Source organism: Mycteria americana, chromosome 2 (assembly GCF_035582795.1).
Source record: "Mycteria americana isolate JAX WOST 10 ecotype Jacksonville Zoo and Gardens chromosome 2, USCA_MyAme_1.0, whole genome shotgun sequence".
NCBI lineage: Eukaryota > Metazoa > Chordata > Aves > Ciconiiformes > Ciconiidae > Mycteria > Mycteria americana.
In genome coordinates, this window is record NC_134366.1 from 109789142 (window position 1) to 109807310 (window position 18169).

The window sequence follows — 18169 nt, forward strand, 5'->3', positions numbered from 1 at the left end:
AGGGAGCTGTGATCAGTGAGGAAGACTAGTCACACAAAGTCATATGAAATGTAAACACATGACTTAATATAATTAAGCGTAATACAAAATGCAAAGACATATTCAATGAAGGACCATATCCTAAAAGTAAGAAACTCTAACAGACTAGAAGGATCCTTAGTAGAAAAATCCAATAAATAATATCTATCATTGTAATACAAAAATGGAAAACAAGAAAGCAAATCTCACAGTTAGGGGAAAGAGTGACAGCAGAGATTATATTCTGCATGCAGGGGAAAAAAAAAAAGAGAAAAGGAAAAAAGCTGCCTCTATCAGTTTATACCTTCCAAATCAAAACTAGGTCTCTTTCTATGGGCATTTCCAACCTCAAATCACTGAAGTCAGCAAGGAAATTTCTGAACAAAGTTGCATAGCCAATGTTGCTCAGAAGATTATATTGCATTATCATACCAGTACCTTTTGACTCTTAAAAATTGTCCATCACACAGAAGAAGAAAAAAATCAGCATAAAGAGGTCTGAGACAACAATGGTTTTTATCTTATTTTGTAATTTTCTTCTGCTTGTAACTGAAAAACCTCTGAAAAAGGCTATAAGCTATATACTTCAAAGACAAATTACAAGTATGCTTTATGATGGAGTTAGTGGCTTGCTGTTTGGCCTTGAAATTTTTCACCATCTTCTGCTTTGCTGCTTTTGGCTTACTTTCATCTGATTCTCCCCCTTGTTCTCCCAGGACTGACACAGGTACATTTTTATACACCTAAAACCACTAATAATTTATTAATCTATCAATGTACTGAAAAGACAATGATAAATGAAGGTTTTGCTACTTATCCTAAGTATACATTTATTCAGATTAAGCTATTTTAGGAAAGCTTGCAGGTAAAATGAGCAAACTAGAATCTATACTACAGCAGTAAATCTATATTGGCTGCAGAAAGCACCAGAGAGCATAGGAATAGCAAACAGCATAATTTAAATACTGAAAATGAAATAAGCAGTATATTAGCACCAACCACTTTATGAATAATTGTATTTACCTCTGAATGAACTCTCTGTATGTGTGACTGAAGATTGCCTTTCTGAGAAAAGGCTGCAGGACAAAAGGCACAAGCATGAGGTTTTTCACCAGTGTGCTTGATCATATGGGTCTGCAATGCCCCCTTCTGGTTAAAGGCTTTCCCACATTCACTGCATTTAAAAGGTCTTTCACCTGAAAGGGAAAAAAAGAAGGATGTGGCGTAAGGGGCTTTAAATAAACGTCAGTAGTTTCCTGTATCTAAATGAAAAATTGTATCAATTAAAATAAAATACTGCATATAGCTATCTGTACACACGCACACACACAAACACCGTAAAATAAATGAAACTTGTATGAAACTATTATTTAGAACAGCTTCCCTCAACTTGTGGTTTGGAAGATCTCAGAAGTTGCTATGCAAAACCACTGGAGGAAAAGAAAAAGGGGAAAAGAAAAGAAAAACCAAAACCACATACGCCATTCTTTTACAGCAATCCTATAAAATGCATATACCTGCATGGAAACAAACAGGGGAGCAGAGGGTGAAATGGACAGTAATAAATAACTAAGTCAAAAAGTTAACCTTTTATTTAGTCTAAAATCAAAAAGTCTTACAGCAACATTGCAAAAGATGGCCTATGGTTCCCATACATATGGTTCCCTTACATAATCTACTACTTTAATTAGCTAAAAACTAGACAAACAGCAATTTATTCACAAGATGGAAAATACGTATATATTACACACCACTGGAGCACCTTCAATGAAGATTTTGTTTAAAGCCAAACTTATGCTGTATTATGTATGTCTGGTTAAAACTTGAGAGCTATTCTTACAGTCCCCTGTACGCTTCAAAAACTTCTGTATTACTTTATACTTCACATTTTTCAGTTATTTCAATTGCTTAAGAGTTAAACAAATGCACATATTTATTACAATGATTTTGCAAAAAACATCTGCCTATGTTTCCTGCTCCCCAATAAATATTAATAGCCATTCATTCTTTACAACCACCGTTTGAAAATGTGCAATAAAATAATGTTTTTATAATACGATATTGTACAGCCCTGCTCAAAAAATAATTTTAAAACCTGGAATGTTCATGTTACTACTGAACATTAAAGAAAATCTAGGCAATATTGTTACAGGAATGCTCTGTCACTGTTTCCTGATTTTGGTGTTCTCAGTGCTGTGCATACTTACGCTTATTTGTACATGAACAGATTAACCATGAAAAATTCCCCAGAAATTGTAAGTGACAAAACATAACAGAACTGCATTAACATGTTACAAAGCTACATATTTTAAACACACAGATACCAAGAACAAAGTTCAGTTTCTTACTTATCATGTGTCTTAACTGACTACTGGAAATCTCCACTGTGAACTCAGTGTTATTCTTTTTTTTCTTTTAGTGAAACAGTTTAGCTGTGCTAACTCCAGGACCTTTATAACATTTAACACTTTGACTTTGCACATTTCTACAGCAAAAACACTATGGGCATGCTGTACATTATGCCTGCTACACCAGTAAGTACGACCATGTGTGAAGTAGTATGCACAGCTATTTCTGAAATAGATCACAAGCATATAATTCACATGGTGTCAACTCTGAAGGAATGTATATTTTCTGCTCTGCTGTTTATGGCTTTTGAAGAAGCTTTAAGGTCTGCAGATTTTAACTGTATATTTTTTAATATAGATTAAAATACAGAATTTTCACTGATTCAGATCTTCTTGAAATACAGTGACAAAATTCATATTGGGCTTTCATAGGTAAAAGGCTTAGCTTCCACTAATAGCTGCTGGTGGACACGCAGAAGTATTGCTTCAGGTTAAGTTTGCCTACTTAAGTAAATTTCATTATAAAAACTAATCTTAATTCTAGTGTGGAAATGTGGAATTTCTCTATTTCTCAAGTATAACTTAATAAAATACAGATTTGGGAGGTGGAACGGGGGGGTTCACTACTTAGTTATTAATATGGGAATTGCAGTCCCTGAGACTTGAATTTTTTTTTCCCAAAGGGTGTAAGTGCTTGAAATTAATAGCTACGAACAAAAAAAGTATTGCAATTAAGACACTACTGTAATGCTGTACATGTAGCACAGACATGGTCTTTTAACAATTAAAGACTTAAGTATTCTAAATTCGTTAGAGTTCTTCTTTCCTACATATTTTACAGTACCTCAAGCAATTGGATGCCAGACAGATTGTCTGCAGATTTAAAAATAACATACTTCACTAATTAAATGAGTATTCGCTAGCTACTTGGAACTTAAAATTACCTACCGTCACGTGCAGATTGGGACTACATTTTCTGTCTCTAGTTTCCCCACAGACAAATGTCTTTTTACTCTTCAAAAGAACTATAAATGCTCTTGAACTTTGTGAAGCTTTAGAAAAGTGTCCTCAACCAACTTTAATCTTGCTTCTTTAATTCTGAGTACAATAAGCTAAAATAACATATGAAATAGATACAAAACTCTAAAATAAGAAAGTTAATTTTCAATTACTTTTTTGGATATTACTTTGAGGCAACTTTTAAAACAGATACAACGGTGACCTCTTGTGTTACTGTTTTCCAATTAAATTATAAAGCTTAAAAAGATTCCTAAGAAAGAGTCACGCAACGGAATTTTTATTTCTCCCTTGGCAAAGTCATTCTTGTATATGGCAGCTTGTCACATCACTGTCTGAACAGACTGCTAATACTAACAACATTGCACACTTACATAATCTACTACTTTAATTAGCTAAAAACTAGACAAACAGCAATTTATTCACAAGATGGAAAACACGTATATATTGCACATCACTGGAGCACCTTCAATGAAGATTTTGTTTAAAGCCAAACTTATGCTGTATTATGTATGTCTGGTTAAAACTTGAGAGCTATTCTTACAGTCCCCTGTATGCTTCAAAAACTTCTGTATTACTTTATACTTCACATTTTTCAGTTATTTCAATTGCTTAAGAGTTAAACAAATGCACATATTTATTACAGTGATTTTGCAAAAACCATCTGCTATTCATTCTGCAAAACTGAACAGTCACCTGCTCTTCTTCAAGTATCAAAATTATAATCTAGGCTTATCACCTCACAAGTTCACTTTGGACGTCCTGAAAATGGCAGTTACAGTAAGTACAGAAAATATATGGCAGAAACTTTAAATAAATCAATCTAAAACCAAAAGCAATGCCACTATGTTAGCAGTACTATTCATTCTCATGTATTTCTACTCTTTTTGTGATTGTAAATTTTAGAACCTGTTCTCTAGAGTATGTAAGATCTTAGAGTACCTGACTGGACCTTACCTAGGTATTCCAATTTTAGGGCCCATTGAAACTAAGTACCAAAACTGGTATTCTGTAACAAATGAAATCTGTAAAGTACTTCAAGTTTCCAGACGTATATCATTAGAAACAGTTAAAAGATTTTTAAAAGCATATAAATGTCTTAAGCAAAGGAACTACATAAAGGGTGTTTTAAATCAACAGGTAACAGCATCTAATGAGCCAGATGGATTAATACTATTTCAAGTCCCAACTAGGAGAAACATACTTAGCATTTCACAGATTATTTTAATTTTGTAAAATAAATGCAAATGAAAGTAATTACTTCCACAGTCTTACCTGTGTGTATCCTAACATGTCGTGTTAACTGACTTGGCTTCTGGAACGTCTTTCCACAGTGAGGACAGGAATAGGTAAACCCACTTCTGTCAATATTTCTGTTGTAAGATCTGGTATTTGATACCCTGTCATTTAAAAAAAAAAGGGGGGGGTTAAATAAAAACCTCTTAATCCTAATATTAAACATTATTTTGAAGAAGCTTATTTTACCCCATCATTTTTTAACATACAGGGTAAATTTGATGACAATGTATAGTATCAGCTGCGACAGTTAAAAACCAAATTCTTTAATAATACTATAAGAACAATGTAAATGGAGCACTTAGAAAAGTGCCTACAAACACCAAGAATTTTACAGTTATTTCTGTAATAGAATTGATATTTCTTAGAGGTTCTCTAGAGAAGTTTTCACTGTAAATTCTGCTAGAAGTATACAGTGACTTCACAAATACTATTTTGGTGGGAACTTTCAACTCTGTGCAACTTACTTTTGCCTGAACACAGCAAGGCTTTTGTTCTTAACTAGAATAGGAAGATCTCATGAACTAGAGCACAAATGCAGTTGCTGAGGTCTAACAAAAACAGGTTAAGAATTTAACAACCCAAATATTCACCACTGCTCCTCAAATACAAATCATAATCTCCAGAGAGACATGGTAACAGATGACAAACTCCCATAATTCATTTCTCTACAAATAAAACTAATTAGTTTAAATGACTGCTGAAAAATAGCAATGTGGAAAAAACAACAACTGATTTTATGCTGGAAAAAAAAGAAAAAAATAAAACCTAGAGGATATTAAAAGATCATTACAACAACTCAGCTAAGGAAGGTGAAACCAGAAGGCAGTGTGGTATCTAGAGCACTCCACATTTTCCATAGTGCCTGAGTATTTACACTTATACAGTAATCCATCTTGTCAGTACCGCTTAAAGCTAACTGAAATTATACAAATTTAAATACCTGGTGTTTTTCTGAACAACTGAGAAATAAGAATTAGCTAATATGGAGCAGATGTACAAAATATACCACCACCTTGAAACACAAGGCTGGTATAACAATATAAAAAATAGCAGGGGAGTAACAGTCCATGCATAACACAGGAAATCATTAAATTTCTGCTCAAATGACACATCTTTCTACTCTAAGAGAACACAGATATTCAGTTTATATTTAAAGGAAAGCACATTTTCCCCTCTTATTACTTCAACCAAATATTACATGCATTTTTAAACTCTTTTTATACTCTTGCAGAGCAAGCACAGAGTTTGGGTAATATCTTTTACTTTTACATATTAATTATATCTATCAAAATTTACTGAAGTATCCAGAGTAAAATCGACTGAAGATTGAAGAGGGGAGAGAACAGCACAGATGTTAAAACCACCTCTTCTTGCCACCTCAGGACAGATCTACACCAGCCTGATTGTCAGAACACACTCTGATGAGCGACAACATCTGTTTCAACTATAGCTGTGGCATGTTAATAAAGAAAATAATATCCAATTTGGAAACAATTGCAGGGACAATCCCTCAAGATCAGATCGCCTTCGAAAATATTCCCTCATTTAGAGTTATAATGACTATTTTCTTTTTAGCAAAAGGTAGAGACTACATTTAAGTTATAAGTTCATAATAGTTTTCCATTCAAATGTTTCAAACACAAAATAAACACCTTTTTGGGAAGGAAAAGTGCAACCACTTTATGGAAAAAATTTAAGGTAACAAGGCTCTTCATAATTTTAAACCCTAAAAATTTTTTGAAGCTTATTTTACAATGAAAAGCAGGAATCAAATAGTAAGATTTTTAACTACTGATGTATGTCTTTGAACTTTACATGCAGTCAAACGGGTTAGGTCAACTGTTAACTTTTCATAATTCATCTGAACAGTATGAGAGGATTGTGTCAAATAATAAATTTTAAAAAAATTCAGAATGTCCACATTTTTGCTTTCAAAATCATTTCTAGTAAAACACAGAAGGTGGAGTGGGATCACTTATGCGATTCATTAACCTTGCTCACATACATGGGTTGTATTGGTACTGCTGGTGAAAGGACAGTAAAAAAACATTATGAACAGTAGTTTCTTGAATACAAATGCAACTTGTTTCTACATCTGAACTGATAAATAAGGTGAATCTTATCTAAGGAAGCTCTGAATCCAGAAATAATCTGTGTTTATGAAAATAAACAAATTATCGTGGAGCACTTATTTCTCATTTATATCAGAATATAGCATGCATAATACTCTCTCAAAATCGCAGCCATCATATTAGATTCACCTCACCCGTTCTTTATTTATTCATCCTAACTTACATAGGAGTTGTCCTCAACAAGAACCTTTTTTGTGTGTAATATTATACAACTCAATAGAAACATAACAACTTTACCTCAATTTTCAGTTTGCAAATGGAAATCTACAACAATACTTTTTTAAACCTTCTGGAACACAACTATTAAGATCTCACAACCTGAATCATCTGCTAATAAAAATAACTGGAAATACCCAATATTTCTCATTTTTAAATATATTTTTTCCCCTCTGTTTTTTATAGAAACAGAGTAAAGATTAAAAGAGAGATCACCCATCAAAAACCTTAGGCTTTCTTAATGCATAAACTAAACCAACAGAAGTAAGTTTTTCTTTCTTCTAACTTAAAGTAATTTTCACCTTCCTAAAAGTGAAGTTAAACTAGAGAGCTGAAAGAAAGGACAGAACAAATTTTCACCGCAACTAAGAACAGCATTTATTAGGCCCGTTTTTTCCCTTCATTTTGTGCTTTTTCAGATTTACAAGAAACTCACAGCAGGTTGTGGTGAGGACTACTTGCAGAAGACTATTAAACAGCAAGGAACAACCTATTTCTTTGCAGAAGTATTAGGATTTTTGCAATTACAGTAACTGCTACATAAAATTAGTATACATTTTCTTCAATGTACTGCCATCAGCCTTTAAAATCACACATAAACACACTTCAAAAAGCACTCTGTATCAGAAAAACTTGGCCTGTGTTTACAAATAGCTAGCAGATGGAACTATGCTTAGTATGGGCTCCTAAATATGAAAACAGACAAAAAGAAAAAAAGAAAAAAAAAAAAAAGACCTCCAAAAATAACCACCTACTTTAGCAAGGTTTTAAAAAACAAATGCCATTTTATAACAGCATACCAAAGAAAAGAAATGATCTGCATAGATCATGGTACTTTGCTGACTGGAAATGCTACTCTTGCTTCCCCCAGCTATCACCATAAAAGTAACATCTGCTCATTTTGTTACAATCCCGTGATTGTCACCTTATTTTATAGTGAGTTTTCATATGCTCCTTTAGCTGTGAGGAAGTTTCAAATTCCTTTTTGCAAGACTTGCAGCTGTGGATCCTACCGCCTGCCAATTCTTGACGATGTTCTTCCATGTGTATGGACAGCTGACTCTGTAAAGTAAATTCATCTCCACACTCTGAACAGATAAGATTCTGAAAGAGATAATAGAGACTGATTTTTCAAAAGACTCCCAAACAGCGGTACACTTGCACAAGCTTTGCTCAAGTAGATGAATGTATCCTTCTATGGACATTGGCAGCTGGAAGCAAGCAGCAATAAAAGTATACAAGCGAAAAAAGCTTATGAGCCCCATAATATAAATCACGAACAATAATCACTGCAAGCTTATGGTAATATTTATATTTTAAGAAACTCCACTGTAACTGAATTCTGAAAAAGTTCATATGGTAGCAGAAACAAGCAGTTCAGTACCATCCTCACCACCACTCCCTATTTCCTTGGTAGGCTAGTTCAAGATACACACAGAAACTTACCTCAGTGCCATTACGCTATGGTCTACCTAAACCCTTGTAAAAGATACTACTTTCTAACCTGAAACATCTTAACTGTAGCCTCAGGGATTTTACACTTTTACTGGTTAAAATGATACAGATTGTCACTTACTTTTTAACACTAATCCCACCACAGTTACTACTGACTTTTCTTAAGCTATCTTCACAGAAAAGACAACAGAAATAAATAGGAACATAATGTTTTTGACAGATACCACTTCAACCCATTAATTTTACAGCAGTGTCAAACATACCACTTTCCAGTATACATTAGTATCCCATGTCATTTAGAATGGAAATCATACTTGTAATGTTTAATGCAAAAGAACTGCCATTTCTCTGAAATTCAGAGGAATAATCAAAGTCAAATATTGTTTCAATGAAAACTAAAAGCTCTACATTTATTTGACTTCCTTTTGCTTTTCAAAACTGTTAATTTCTTTTCTCAGTGTATCTTTACTTTACAAAATCTAAGCAGACAGTTAAGATTAAATGCATAAAAATATTCACCATCTCTTCAGCAATACATCTGTTACATGCTCCTTACTGGTGTACATAAGGAACTTCAGACAGTTTTCATCTCTGTTCATTTTTCAATATTTGTAGTTATCACTGCAAATGGAAATGTTTTTTATCCTCCCCCTCCCCCTTTTTTTCCTCCTTGAATGATCAACAAGGGAAAAAAAATAGTATTCATTTAAATAAAGATATTGACAAGAATGTATTAATCAAGAGGAACAAAGATATGCAGTGCTATTTTTAAAATGCTTTGACAATAAATTTGTTCCCTACGACTGAAAAAACAAAAATTCTGCAATATTGCCAGACAATGTTTCCACACAAAAAAAACTTAAAAATCTGAAGTCCTTTAATAAAATGAAAGACTACCTCAAAAATGACTTGTTTAATCTAACCTAGAGATCATTATTACCGGACTCACATTATAGTGTGGGACAATAAATAAATAAATATCACTTTCTTTTCCAGGATTTACATTCAAATCTCAATAAGAATACTTCTTATTGAAAAATATTGTTCTTATACAACAAATTTGGTTTATGACCATCCTTTTGTACAAGTGGGGAAAAATTACCTCAAGAGAAGCTTACAATGTGTACTATATCAAGCTCATGGTCCCAAAAATTGAGAGTTTGTCAATCACTTCTCAGCGTTTTTCAGACACACATTATCTATGACATTACATTGCTATTACACATATTCTATTAAGCAACTTCCACAAACAAAAGAATAGACTAAGAAGTATTCGAGACAATGAAAGCCTATGTATTTTTGTTCACTACTGTAGAATCTTCTATAGGAAAGCAAGGACATGGTAAAATAGAAAAACTGTAAAAAAAACCCCAGCAATATATCAAACCCAATAGCCTCTCTCTGGAACAGGCAGTACCAGATTTATTTTTTTGCCCCTCAAGCAAACAAAAAGTCTACCACCACACACAGAACAAGTAATTGCACATTGTTAACCTCACTGTGATTAAACCTACCTTCTAACATTAAACAAAAGGGGCTGTTTGTACATTGCTAGATAATATTTAACATTCCCAAACTCAGAAATAATTTTAGAAATCTTTAATCATCTAATTCTGCCTGTATTAACTATCTTTACCTTATCAGATGCGATATCTGAAGGAACACTTTGGAACTCACAATCTTCACCTGTTTAGTATCAATGACTCCTACCATCAGTAAAAGAAGATTTTAATTTGCACTTTTTCAAAGACCGTTGCTCCCAAATTGTAAGACAGGACAAATGAAATACAGTGAACTTTCTTTAAAAAATAACAACAAAAACTCAGGATTTTTTAATTACAACATTTTTACTCTATATCCACCAGTTTTAACTTTTTCAACATATTAAGGTTTTCCTACAGCCCAAGGAAACCTCGTGCTCATGGAGAAAGAAGACGTATTAGCTGTTTTAATGCTATAAATTAGAATTTTTCAGTTTGTATTTAGCATTCCTATCTCACCAGGTCAAGAAGTACCACTGTTCATTGCCACTGAAGAAATGGACAAAACCAAGAATCCTCTACAAGGTCGGGCATATTTACACAAGGTACGTTCTTTATGACTTCTTAAACAAAAGCTACCTGAAACTGAGGAATTTCAAACAAATTACACCAATTATCACACACAAATCACTAAAGAACATGAGGATAAAAGTTAGTTTCTTGCAAAATAGATTTAAATAGACCAGAAAATTCCTTCTCATGAAAATCTGCATTTCAACACAGCCAGATATGGTCTCCCAAACCTAAATGGAGAGCTCAAGAAGTTAATCACACTAGTTTCTTGTTACTGCCCTTCTGCACTCACCTGTAGATAAAGCTGGCTGATGCAGCACAAAGCAAGACTAAAGTTACACAAACCTTAGCTTTGTGCAGCAGCCTCCTCAACTGCTATGTGTGAGTAAGCGAGTATGTATCTTTGCTCTATTTTCAGCCTTTCTAGCAGCAAGAGTAAGAAAGTGATAGCAAACAGGAGGGAGAACGTACTCCACTGATAACTTAACTTCTTATTCTGCACATTATGAAAAACTCCTGAATGACCACCAGTGCCATCATCAAGATTCTCTGCTTCAAGTTCAAATTCCAGCTCTCCTACAGGCCCAGTGCATAACTATCGAGAAAGTCATTCTTGCAATTCTCTGTGAATTTATGTTCATCTGTTTTATCACAGAATTATAGAATGTTACACGAGTATATTCATTAGCAATTGAAAGGTGTTAATACAAGTTTAATTTTTAAACTGCAGATTGAATTTTAAATTGAAAGGCATCACACAACCTATTCTTCTGACATCTGCACCAAGTATCAAAATCAGAGCAGCTGAAGTGGATGAAAAATCACTTAGTGATAGAAATGAATCCTAAAAATCACTCCTGGGCATCTTTCTTGATGCTCAGTTTCCTTATTCTGATGTTTTTAGCAATTCATAAATCAAGTTTCCTCAATAAATAGCCATTAAACTATGTATCACCACAGACACATTAACATGCAACAAAATTTTATGCAAGTCCTCTCATTTTAACTTGGTTGTGTACATGATAAAAACGTGAACTGATAACAAGATTAAAGAAGGAATACATTCTCTACAGGTGGCATTCCCTGCCTGGTGTAGGGAAAAATGCAAACAGGCCTATCATCCCAAACCTACTGGTAAAAACTGCTGTAAGCTGTCTGCAGTTGGTATGGAGTAACGTACAATTGTTACGTTTATGATTAGAAGTCCGGCGATAAAAGTGCATACATTACTAGGCTCCAATTCTCCAACGCAAAGTGCAATTTTAAAATAGCTTTCACAGGAGGAAAAGGTAATTACATGATTGAAATTCTGGTATTCTGCGCAGTAGAATCAACTCTGGCAACTGCAGTAACGCAGTAATGACTATAAAGCGTGCAAAATACTACTACGCATTAACTGTTTGCTAAGAATTTAACCAATGCCTTATAAAAATGGAGAATGAAACTGTGAGAGCGGAAGGAACAAGAAGTCCTCTCAAGTGAAATAACCGCTCAAAAAAGGTATGGCAGTTCTAGATAAGGGAAGAGCTTCATGATGCAAGAAATAGATGGTGGGAGTGCCTCACCATAACATCTGCCATCAAAAATGATCACCCAGACTATTTATTACATGTGAGCTTATCAATGTACATGAAACTGCATGAATTGCTTCAAAATAAAATTATTTGTAAATAACTAATCACTTAACGTTCATATATGATACGATATCTATCAAACACACACAGATTCTCTTTGTTAGTAAAGACAGGATGGGAACACTTGCTTATATCCAGGACATTAATTTCTGCTACTATTATTAAAACAGACTCCCCACTAAAAGTTTTATATTTCTTCTGAATGAGACCATTTTTTCAATCCTGCAATCTAAAGGATATAGGTAAGGGATTAAGTACAACCATTATGACATGTCTTTTCAAAATTTAAATTATGAGGTTTAATGAATTACCTCTTCTTTCTCATGTAGCATTATATGAGCTTTCAGACTGGCTACTCTGGAGAATTTCTTGTTGCACACAGGACACGTAGGATCTTCACCATTGTGAGTACATTTATGAAGTGTCAAGTTGAATTCAACATTAAATGACATTGGACACTGGTCACATCGGTGAGGCTGTTTGTTAAAACCACAAAAATAAAGAAAAAATTCAATCTTCCCATAAGTTACATAAACCCTAGGTGACACATATAACCATACAAATCAAAAGGTTTAAAATAAAAAAAGAGCAATTCAAATACCTACATATGATAATGATCCTTAATAATACCAGTCTTAATTATTTTCTCTTCTTTGCATCTCACTACTGAAAATGCAAATACAGCATTTCAAGAGCACATAGGGAAAAGCGGCAGAGGAACTAAAGAAAGTAGAGACTCAAAACTGAGACCGTCCAAGGAGTGAAGTTAGAAGGAGAGAAGAATGAGCAAGAGATGGAAATAAATTTTCCTACTTTAATGGAGATCGTGAACTCTCCTTAAGCAAAATTAATAATTGAACCAGCAAAGAGCTTAGTTTATGCTATAAGATTGACTGCTCTTCAGTTGGTATCTGCACAAACAGTTTTCATTTTTTAAGAGCGCCTTCACTGTTAGATATAAAGGCTCTTCCACAAGTGTGCAATAACGTGGCTTTAACAATATCAACTTCCATTTTTTATATATCAACTTTACAGCATTGAAACTTCTGTAAGGAGTTCTTCGTATACATGAATTATCATCTCAAAGTCCTACATTTTGTAAAAATTAATCTTTTTGTACAGCTACCTCAAACAGTAATAAAATTATTTTTCCATCACACGTAAAGTAGTTTTACCTTTGTGAAATAGAAAGCAAGGAACAGAAATGAAATGCTTTAGATTACAGATGAAAGCTATGGCAAAAGCTTCATTTAAAAAGTCGGTCCAGTCTTAATCACATATCTGTATTTTTTTCATTCTTTCCCAAATTTGATTTGTAAGCAGCTAAAGTGCTCACATTAATCTACTAACACATACATACTAGATTAGGTTGCCTGACATTATTGAAAACAGCTATAACGGACTAGCAGGGTCCAGTTAAGCAATATAAGCATTATTTTCTTTTTATTGCTAATGTGTAGAATCAGTTTGCAAATTTGATTAAAAGAAACCCATACATTTGCTCATCTACCTGAATATTTTATAAATCAAATAAAATGCCTAAAATTAAAAATTACTGAACTGGAAACAACAATCTAACTAAATGACATCAAAGTAAGGTCCTGTCCCAAAGGAAACATGAGGAAACATGAAAGAGAAACTTCATAAAACTCTGAGGTCCCCAAGTAGTAATTATTAGTGATGTGATGAAGAAAAACTGAAAATGATGTCTTGTGTTAGCTTTACTTGTCAGTATATGAAAATATCAGTATACACTGGTATTTTCTAAGTTTATATCTACTAAAATTCATACCTTGTCATTTTGCTCATGATCCCTCATATGGCGCTGGAACTGGGTCTCTTTTGGAAAAGACAGCAAACAGATCTCACACTTATGGAAGTTAGGTACTTGGTAGGGAAAATTACTGTTCTCTATATTTGGTGTCAGAACATCATCTACAAAACAAGCATCAAAACATTTGTATGAAGTCACATTTCATTTACTTATAATTTATTGTAAAAAGCAGAATTCTTTGAAGCAGAAACTATTCAAACTCCTGTAAGATTTTGACTTATAAAAGATTCTGACTTCACAGGATCTTGAAGATCTCGGGCATAAACATTACTGCTTCCACTGACACAGGATCAACAGAATATATCCATCCCTCTAACTGCCAGTCACTAAGGAGATAAATAATCACCTTTTCCCAGTAATTTGAAATAAATTCTTTCTGTGCTTCATAAACACCCATCAAGTTTGCAACAAAATAAAATGCTGCCAAATACACTAGGTATAAATAAGATACTGCCAGGGGTTACTTTTAATAATATTACATCACGTGTTTCAAAAAAAGAAAAAACTTTTTAATACGACAGAGTCAGCAGTTCTGACTATACAGGTTTTCTGTCCTCCCCCGCTCCTTTCTCTCTCTCTCTCTTTTTTTTTTTCTTTAAGAAAAATTTAGGCATCTTGTCTTTCTTCTACTTCTGGCAACGTAAAACCTTTATTAGTTACCTTTACAGTTGTAAAACCAACACTAATGTTTCAAATAGCTCAGAGAGATGCAATAAACTTCAAGTCAATGTGTACACATGAATTCAATGGAGAAAAAGACTATTTGTTTTTTAATAGACACAGTCTAAGCCCACACAGTTTTCTTATTTTGAACTCCTACAGTCACACAACTTTTGATATACAAGTTGCAAGCTTCTATATCCTCTTGCTCAAATGGCTGAAGTCAGTCCTATAAATATTTAACATAAAAGGAAAATACTAATCAAGTAAGTTAAACACATTTTACACTTGAGAAGATACTGTATTACTAAGGAAGTTATCTTTATTTAAGAAAAACTTTAAAAAAAGCAATTGGCAGGAGGGGTTAAAATATGTAAGATCATTCAAAGCAGTATTAATAAATTGAAAATAAAAATTGATTGACTTGTGCTGCAGATTAAGGACACTAAAGAGAAAAAAACCAAAGAAGTCACTTCAAACACTGCCACAACTCAACAAAGTGCGCCAACACTTTGCAGAATGCAACACGATGCAAAAAGAGGGAACACTGATTTTATTATCTAGACATGCAAGGCCTGATGTTTCCCTTTAAGAAAGTCACTACTTCTCACCGTGTATGTAAGAATTAGGCATAGGAAGTAACAACACAACTAGAAGTTTACAGCATCCTGTTTACATTTCCTCAGAGGAAACCAAAGATTACGATTCATATAGTATTTCTGCTCAGTACTGCACCTACCTCAAAGTCCTGTCTCATTCAACACACCATTTACAAGGGAGGGGGGGAGGGGGAAGAAATCAGTACCTTACATATTGACCACCTTTTTTTCCTGCTAAAATTCTCATAAACAAACTATAAAAGCTTGTAGTTGAGGAAGCTCTAGGAAACATTTCAGCACAAGATATTTTGAGTGGGGAAAAATCACAACTAAAACCAATGTCCTGGGGACTTACACTTCCCATTTCTGGACTAAGTCACCCAATTAACTTTTGCTTTGAAACGTTTAGTTATACATCTTTCTGTTAGAGAGAAATACTTTGCTTAACTATCACAAATCTTTAACATGTATAAACTTAAACCTACTGCATCCTTTAAAGGACTCTCAGCTGTAAATTCATAACATATGCAGACACTATCAATAACATCCCTGAAATAGTCACAATTCTTTAAAAGCTGAAAAGCACAGCTTTAATTACAAGACACTGTCCTTTAAGCATCCTTGTAATAAATATACCTGAGTAGAATAAAGGGCACAGAATCAGTTTCTGTAAATATTGGCATGACAAGAAAAAGAGAAGTGAAAGAAAAATCTACTCCAGTACTTGGACTATATGAAAATGTAATGCAAGAAGCTTTCCTTCCCCCTAGAAAAGAGTAATTGTTCAACCCCATGAAGGACTGACCTCTCACTTTAAATTGACAACTGAAAAATGATCCAAACCATGACTTTAGAAAGGCCTTTAAACCTTCTCCATGAACCAAAGAGATTATTATCTTTAAACATTCACTCTCGAGATCAAAGACGCCAGACAGCATACAAAAACAATGCTAAGCAACTGAAGTAGCGAAAGTGCAACTTTGAAATAAGCAGAAATAATCAAAGGTGCTAACTTCCCTACAATTTGAAACTCAGAAAAAGCAACATCCTCACTAGCGTCCGAATAATATTACCAAATGACTTACTTTTTAGATCAATAACATTTCTATCATTTTTATTAAAACGTGTATCGTATCTGCATCAACCGCAATACTGATTAATCTACAGGCTATGAATTTTCTTCTGGAATTCAAAAAGGACCTTAAATTCACTATATGCTAATGAAAAATTACATATCCTTGTGATGTTTCAACAGAATTTGATGACTATAGGTGTATGAAATCATACCACCTGACGCAGAGATATACAGGAAGAAGATATTTCAGCTTTTCTTTAAAAAGAAGGAAATTATCACCACCAAAATAAACAGAAAGTGGTAACAAAACCATAATCTTAAAATATTTCATAGGAAAGAACAGAAAAACAGCCTAAACTTTAGGAAATGAGGAGTTGAGCGCATCACACCCTGTGTCGAACCATCAGGAGTTTCTCAAAACTAGTTCATGGTTGATCATAAACCCTGAGCTGCCTGCAAGCCTTTCCGCCTTCCTAAAGGTCCTCAGAACCCAAGGAAGAAGAAATAGAAGGCATACATTTAGAAAATTAATTCCTTACATCTGTAACACCTTAAGCATTACTCTTGCAAAGAAAATCTTTGTTACTCTTTCCAAAGCTGAATCTTACGCTTTTTTGGTCCTATCTTTAATATCGCTAAAGAGCAAAAGAAAGACATCTGGGAGTCAGGACTGGACCCTAGAATCAGCAACTGGACTGTAAGGTCCAGCTTGACTTGGCAGAGGACTCTTACTGCAGAAATCCTTAAGGATAAGGCACAGCAAATCAATTTAGGTTAGATTCCAGAAATCTTCAAAGGCTCAACTATTGGAATATCAGGCTGAAGACTGCTCTAAGTAGTTACAGCCGGTATGAATAGAAAAACAGTCCAGTTTGGATTTAAAAGAACTCTGAAAGTTCAATTGTTTCACTTTCACTCAAAGGGCAGGATTGACATATAATGCAGATTAAAATAAAAACACAAATTCATTTATTCATTAACACTATGTCTGAAGTAGCTTAAGGGAAAGATGAGACTAATAATCTCTTTTCGCTTGTATTCTGACTAAAATAGTTTGGCCCTCTATTACCAGCCAAATACCGGGCATTTCTGAGAGTTGCGCAGCTCCCTTTTATTAAAGATGCAGGAAGTGACTTTAACAAGGAGAGTATTCAGAATAATTTCCCTGCTGAAATCGGGCAATTGGGTAACAGCAAGGACAAAACTGTTATGTTGTGTTTAGAATTGGGAAGACAGAAAAACAGGAAAGACGTCAATTAAAAAGGTAACAAGCAAGTGAGCTGTATTTTGACTTCTCAGGCAGGTGTCACAGACTTGTAAAGTACAACTTGGGTCTGTCTTCATTTAAATATAAAAATGAAATAAAAGTTTGACAGAGTTTTTTGTTATAAGAATTAATAACCAGACAAAGACACTATTTACACTGATACCTCTATATCATAGCAAGTCAAAGCAATAACCTACGTTACCATATTTCAGGGAAATCAGCAATAAAACCCAGTTGTGCAATCATCTTTCCTTATATCAGAGAAAAAATGCTTTTAGGTGCATTGGCTTGCATCATGAAACAAGCCAAACATTGCAAAATACTGAATCTACCTTAAAGGCCAATATTTTTGAATATCCAAAACCAGGCAGATGATGCCAATTCAAGAAGTTGGCAGTGGGGTATGGATCCTATACTTTTAAATGTACTGAGAAATTTGTTAATTAAAAAAAAACCCAAACAAACCAACTCTAAACTTTTCCTGTGTACCAAAGGGAAATGGCCTCAAGTTATGCCAGGGGAGGTTTAGACTGGATATTAGGAAATTTAATTCACTGAAAG

At 33.9% G+C, this 18169-nt stretch overlaps 1 protein-coding gene across 1 annotated transcript in view; it reads right to left on the minus strand.

The window, feature by feature from the left end:
- Positions 1 to 18169, minus strand: part of ZNF236 (zinc finger protein 236) — a 92685-nt gene that overhangs the window by 66145 nt on the left and 8371 nt on the right. The window contains exons 2-6 of the mRNA XM_075494263.1: positions 13966 to 14108; positions 12485 to 12649; positions 7956 to 8134; positions 4659 to 4783; positions 1042 to 1214 (exon numbers count right to left, since the gene is read on the minus strand). Coding sequence (XP_075350378.1) covers positions 1042 to 1214; positions 4659 to 4783; positions 7956 to 8134; positions 12485 to 12649; positions 13966 to 13992 — 669 coding nt within the window. The 5' untranslated portion in view covers positions 13993 to 14108. The remainder of the gene's footprint in view (positions 1 to 1041; positions 1215 to 4658; positions 4784 to 7955; positions 8135 to 12484; positions 12650 to 13965; positions 14109 to 18169) is intronic.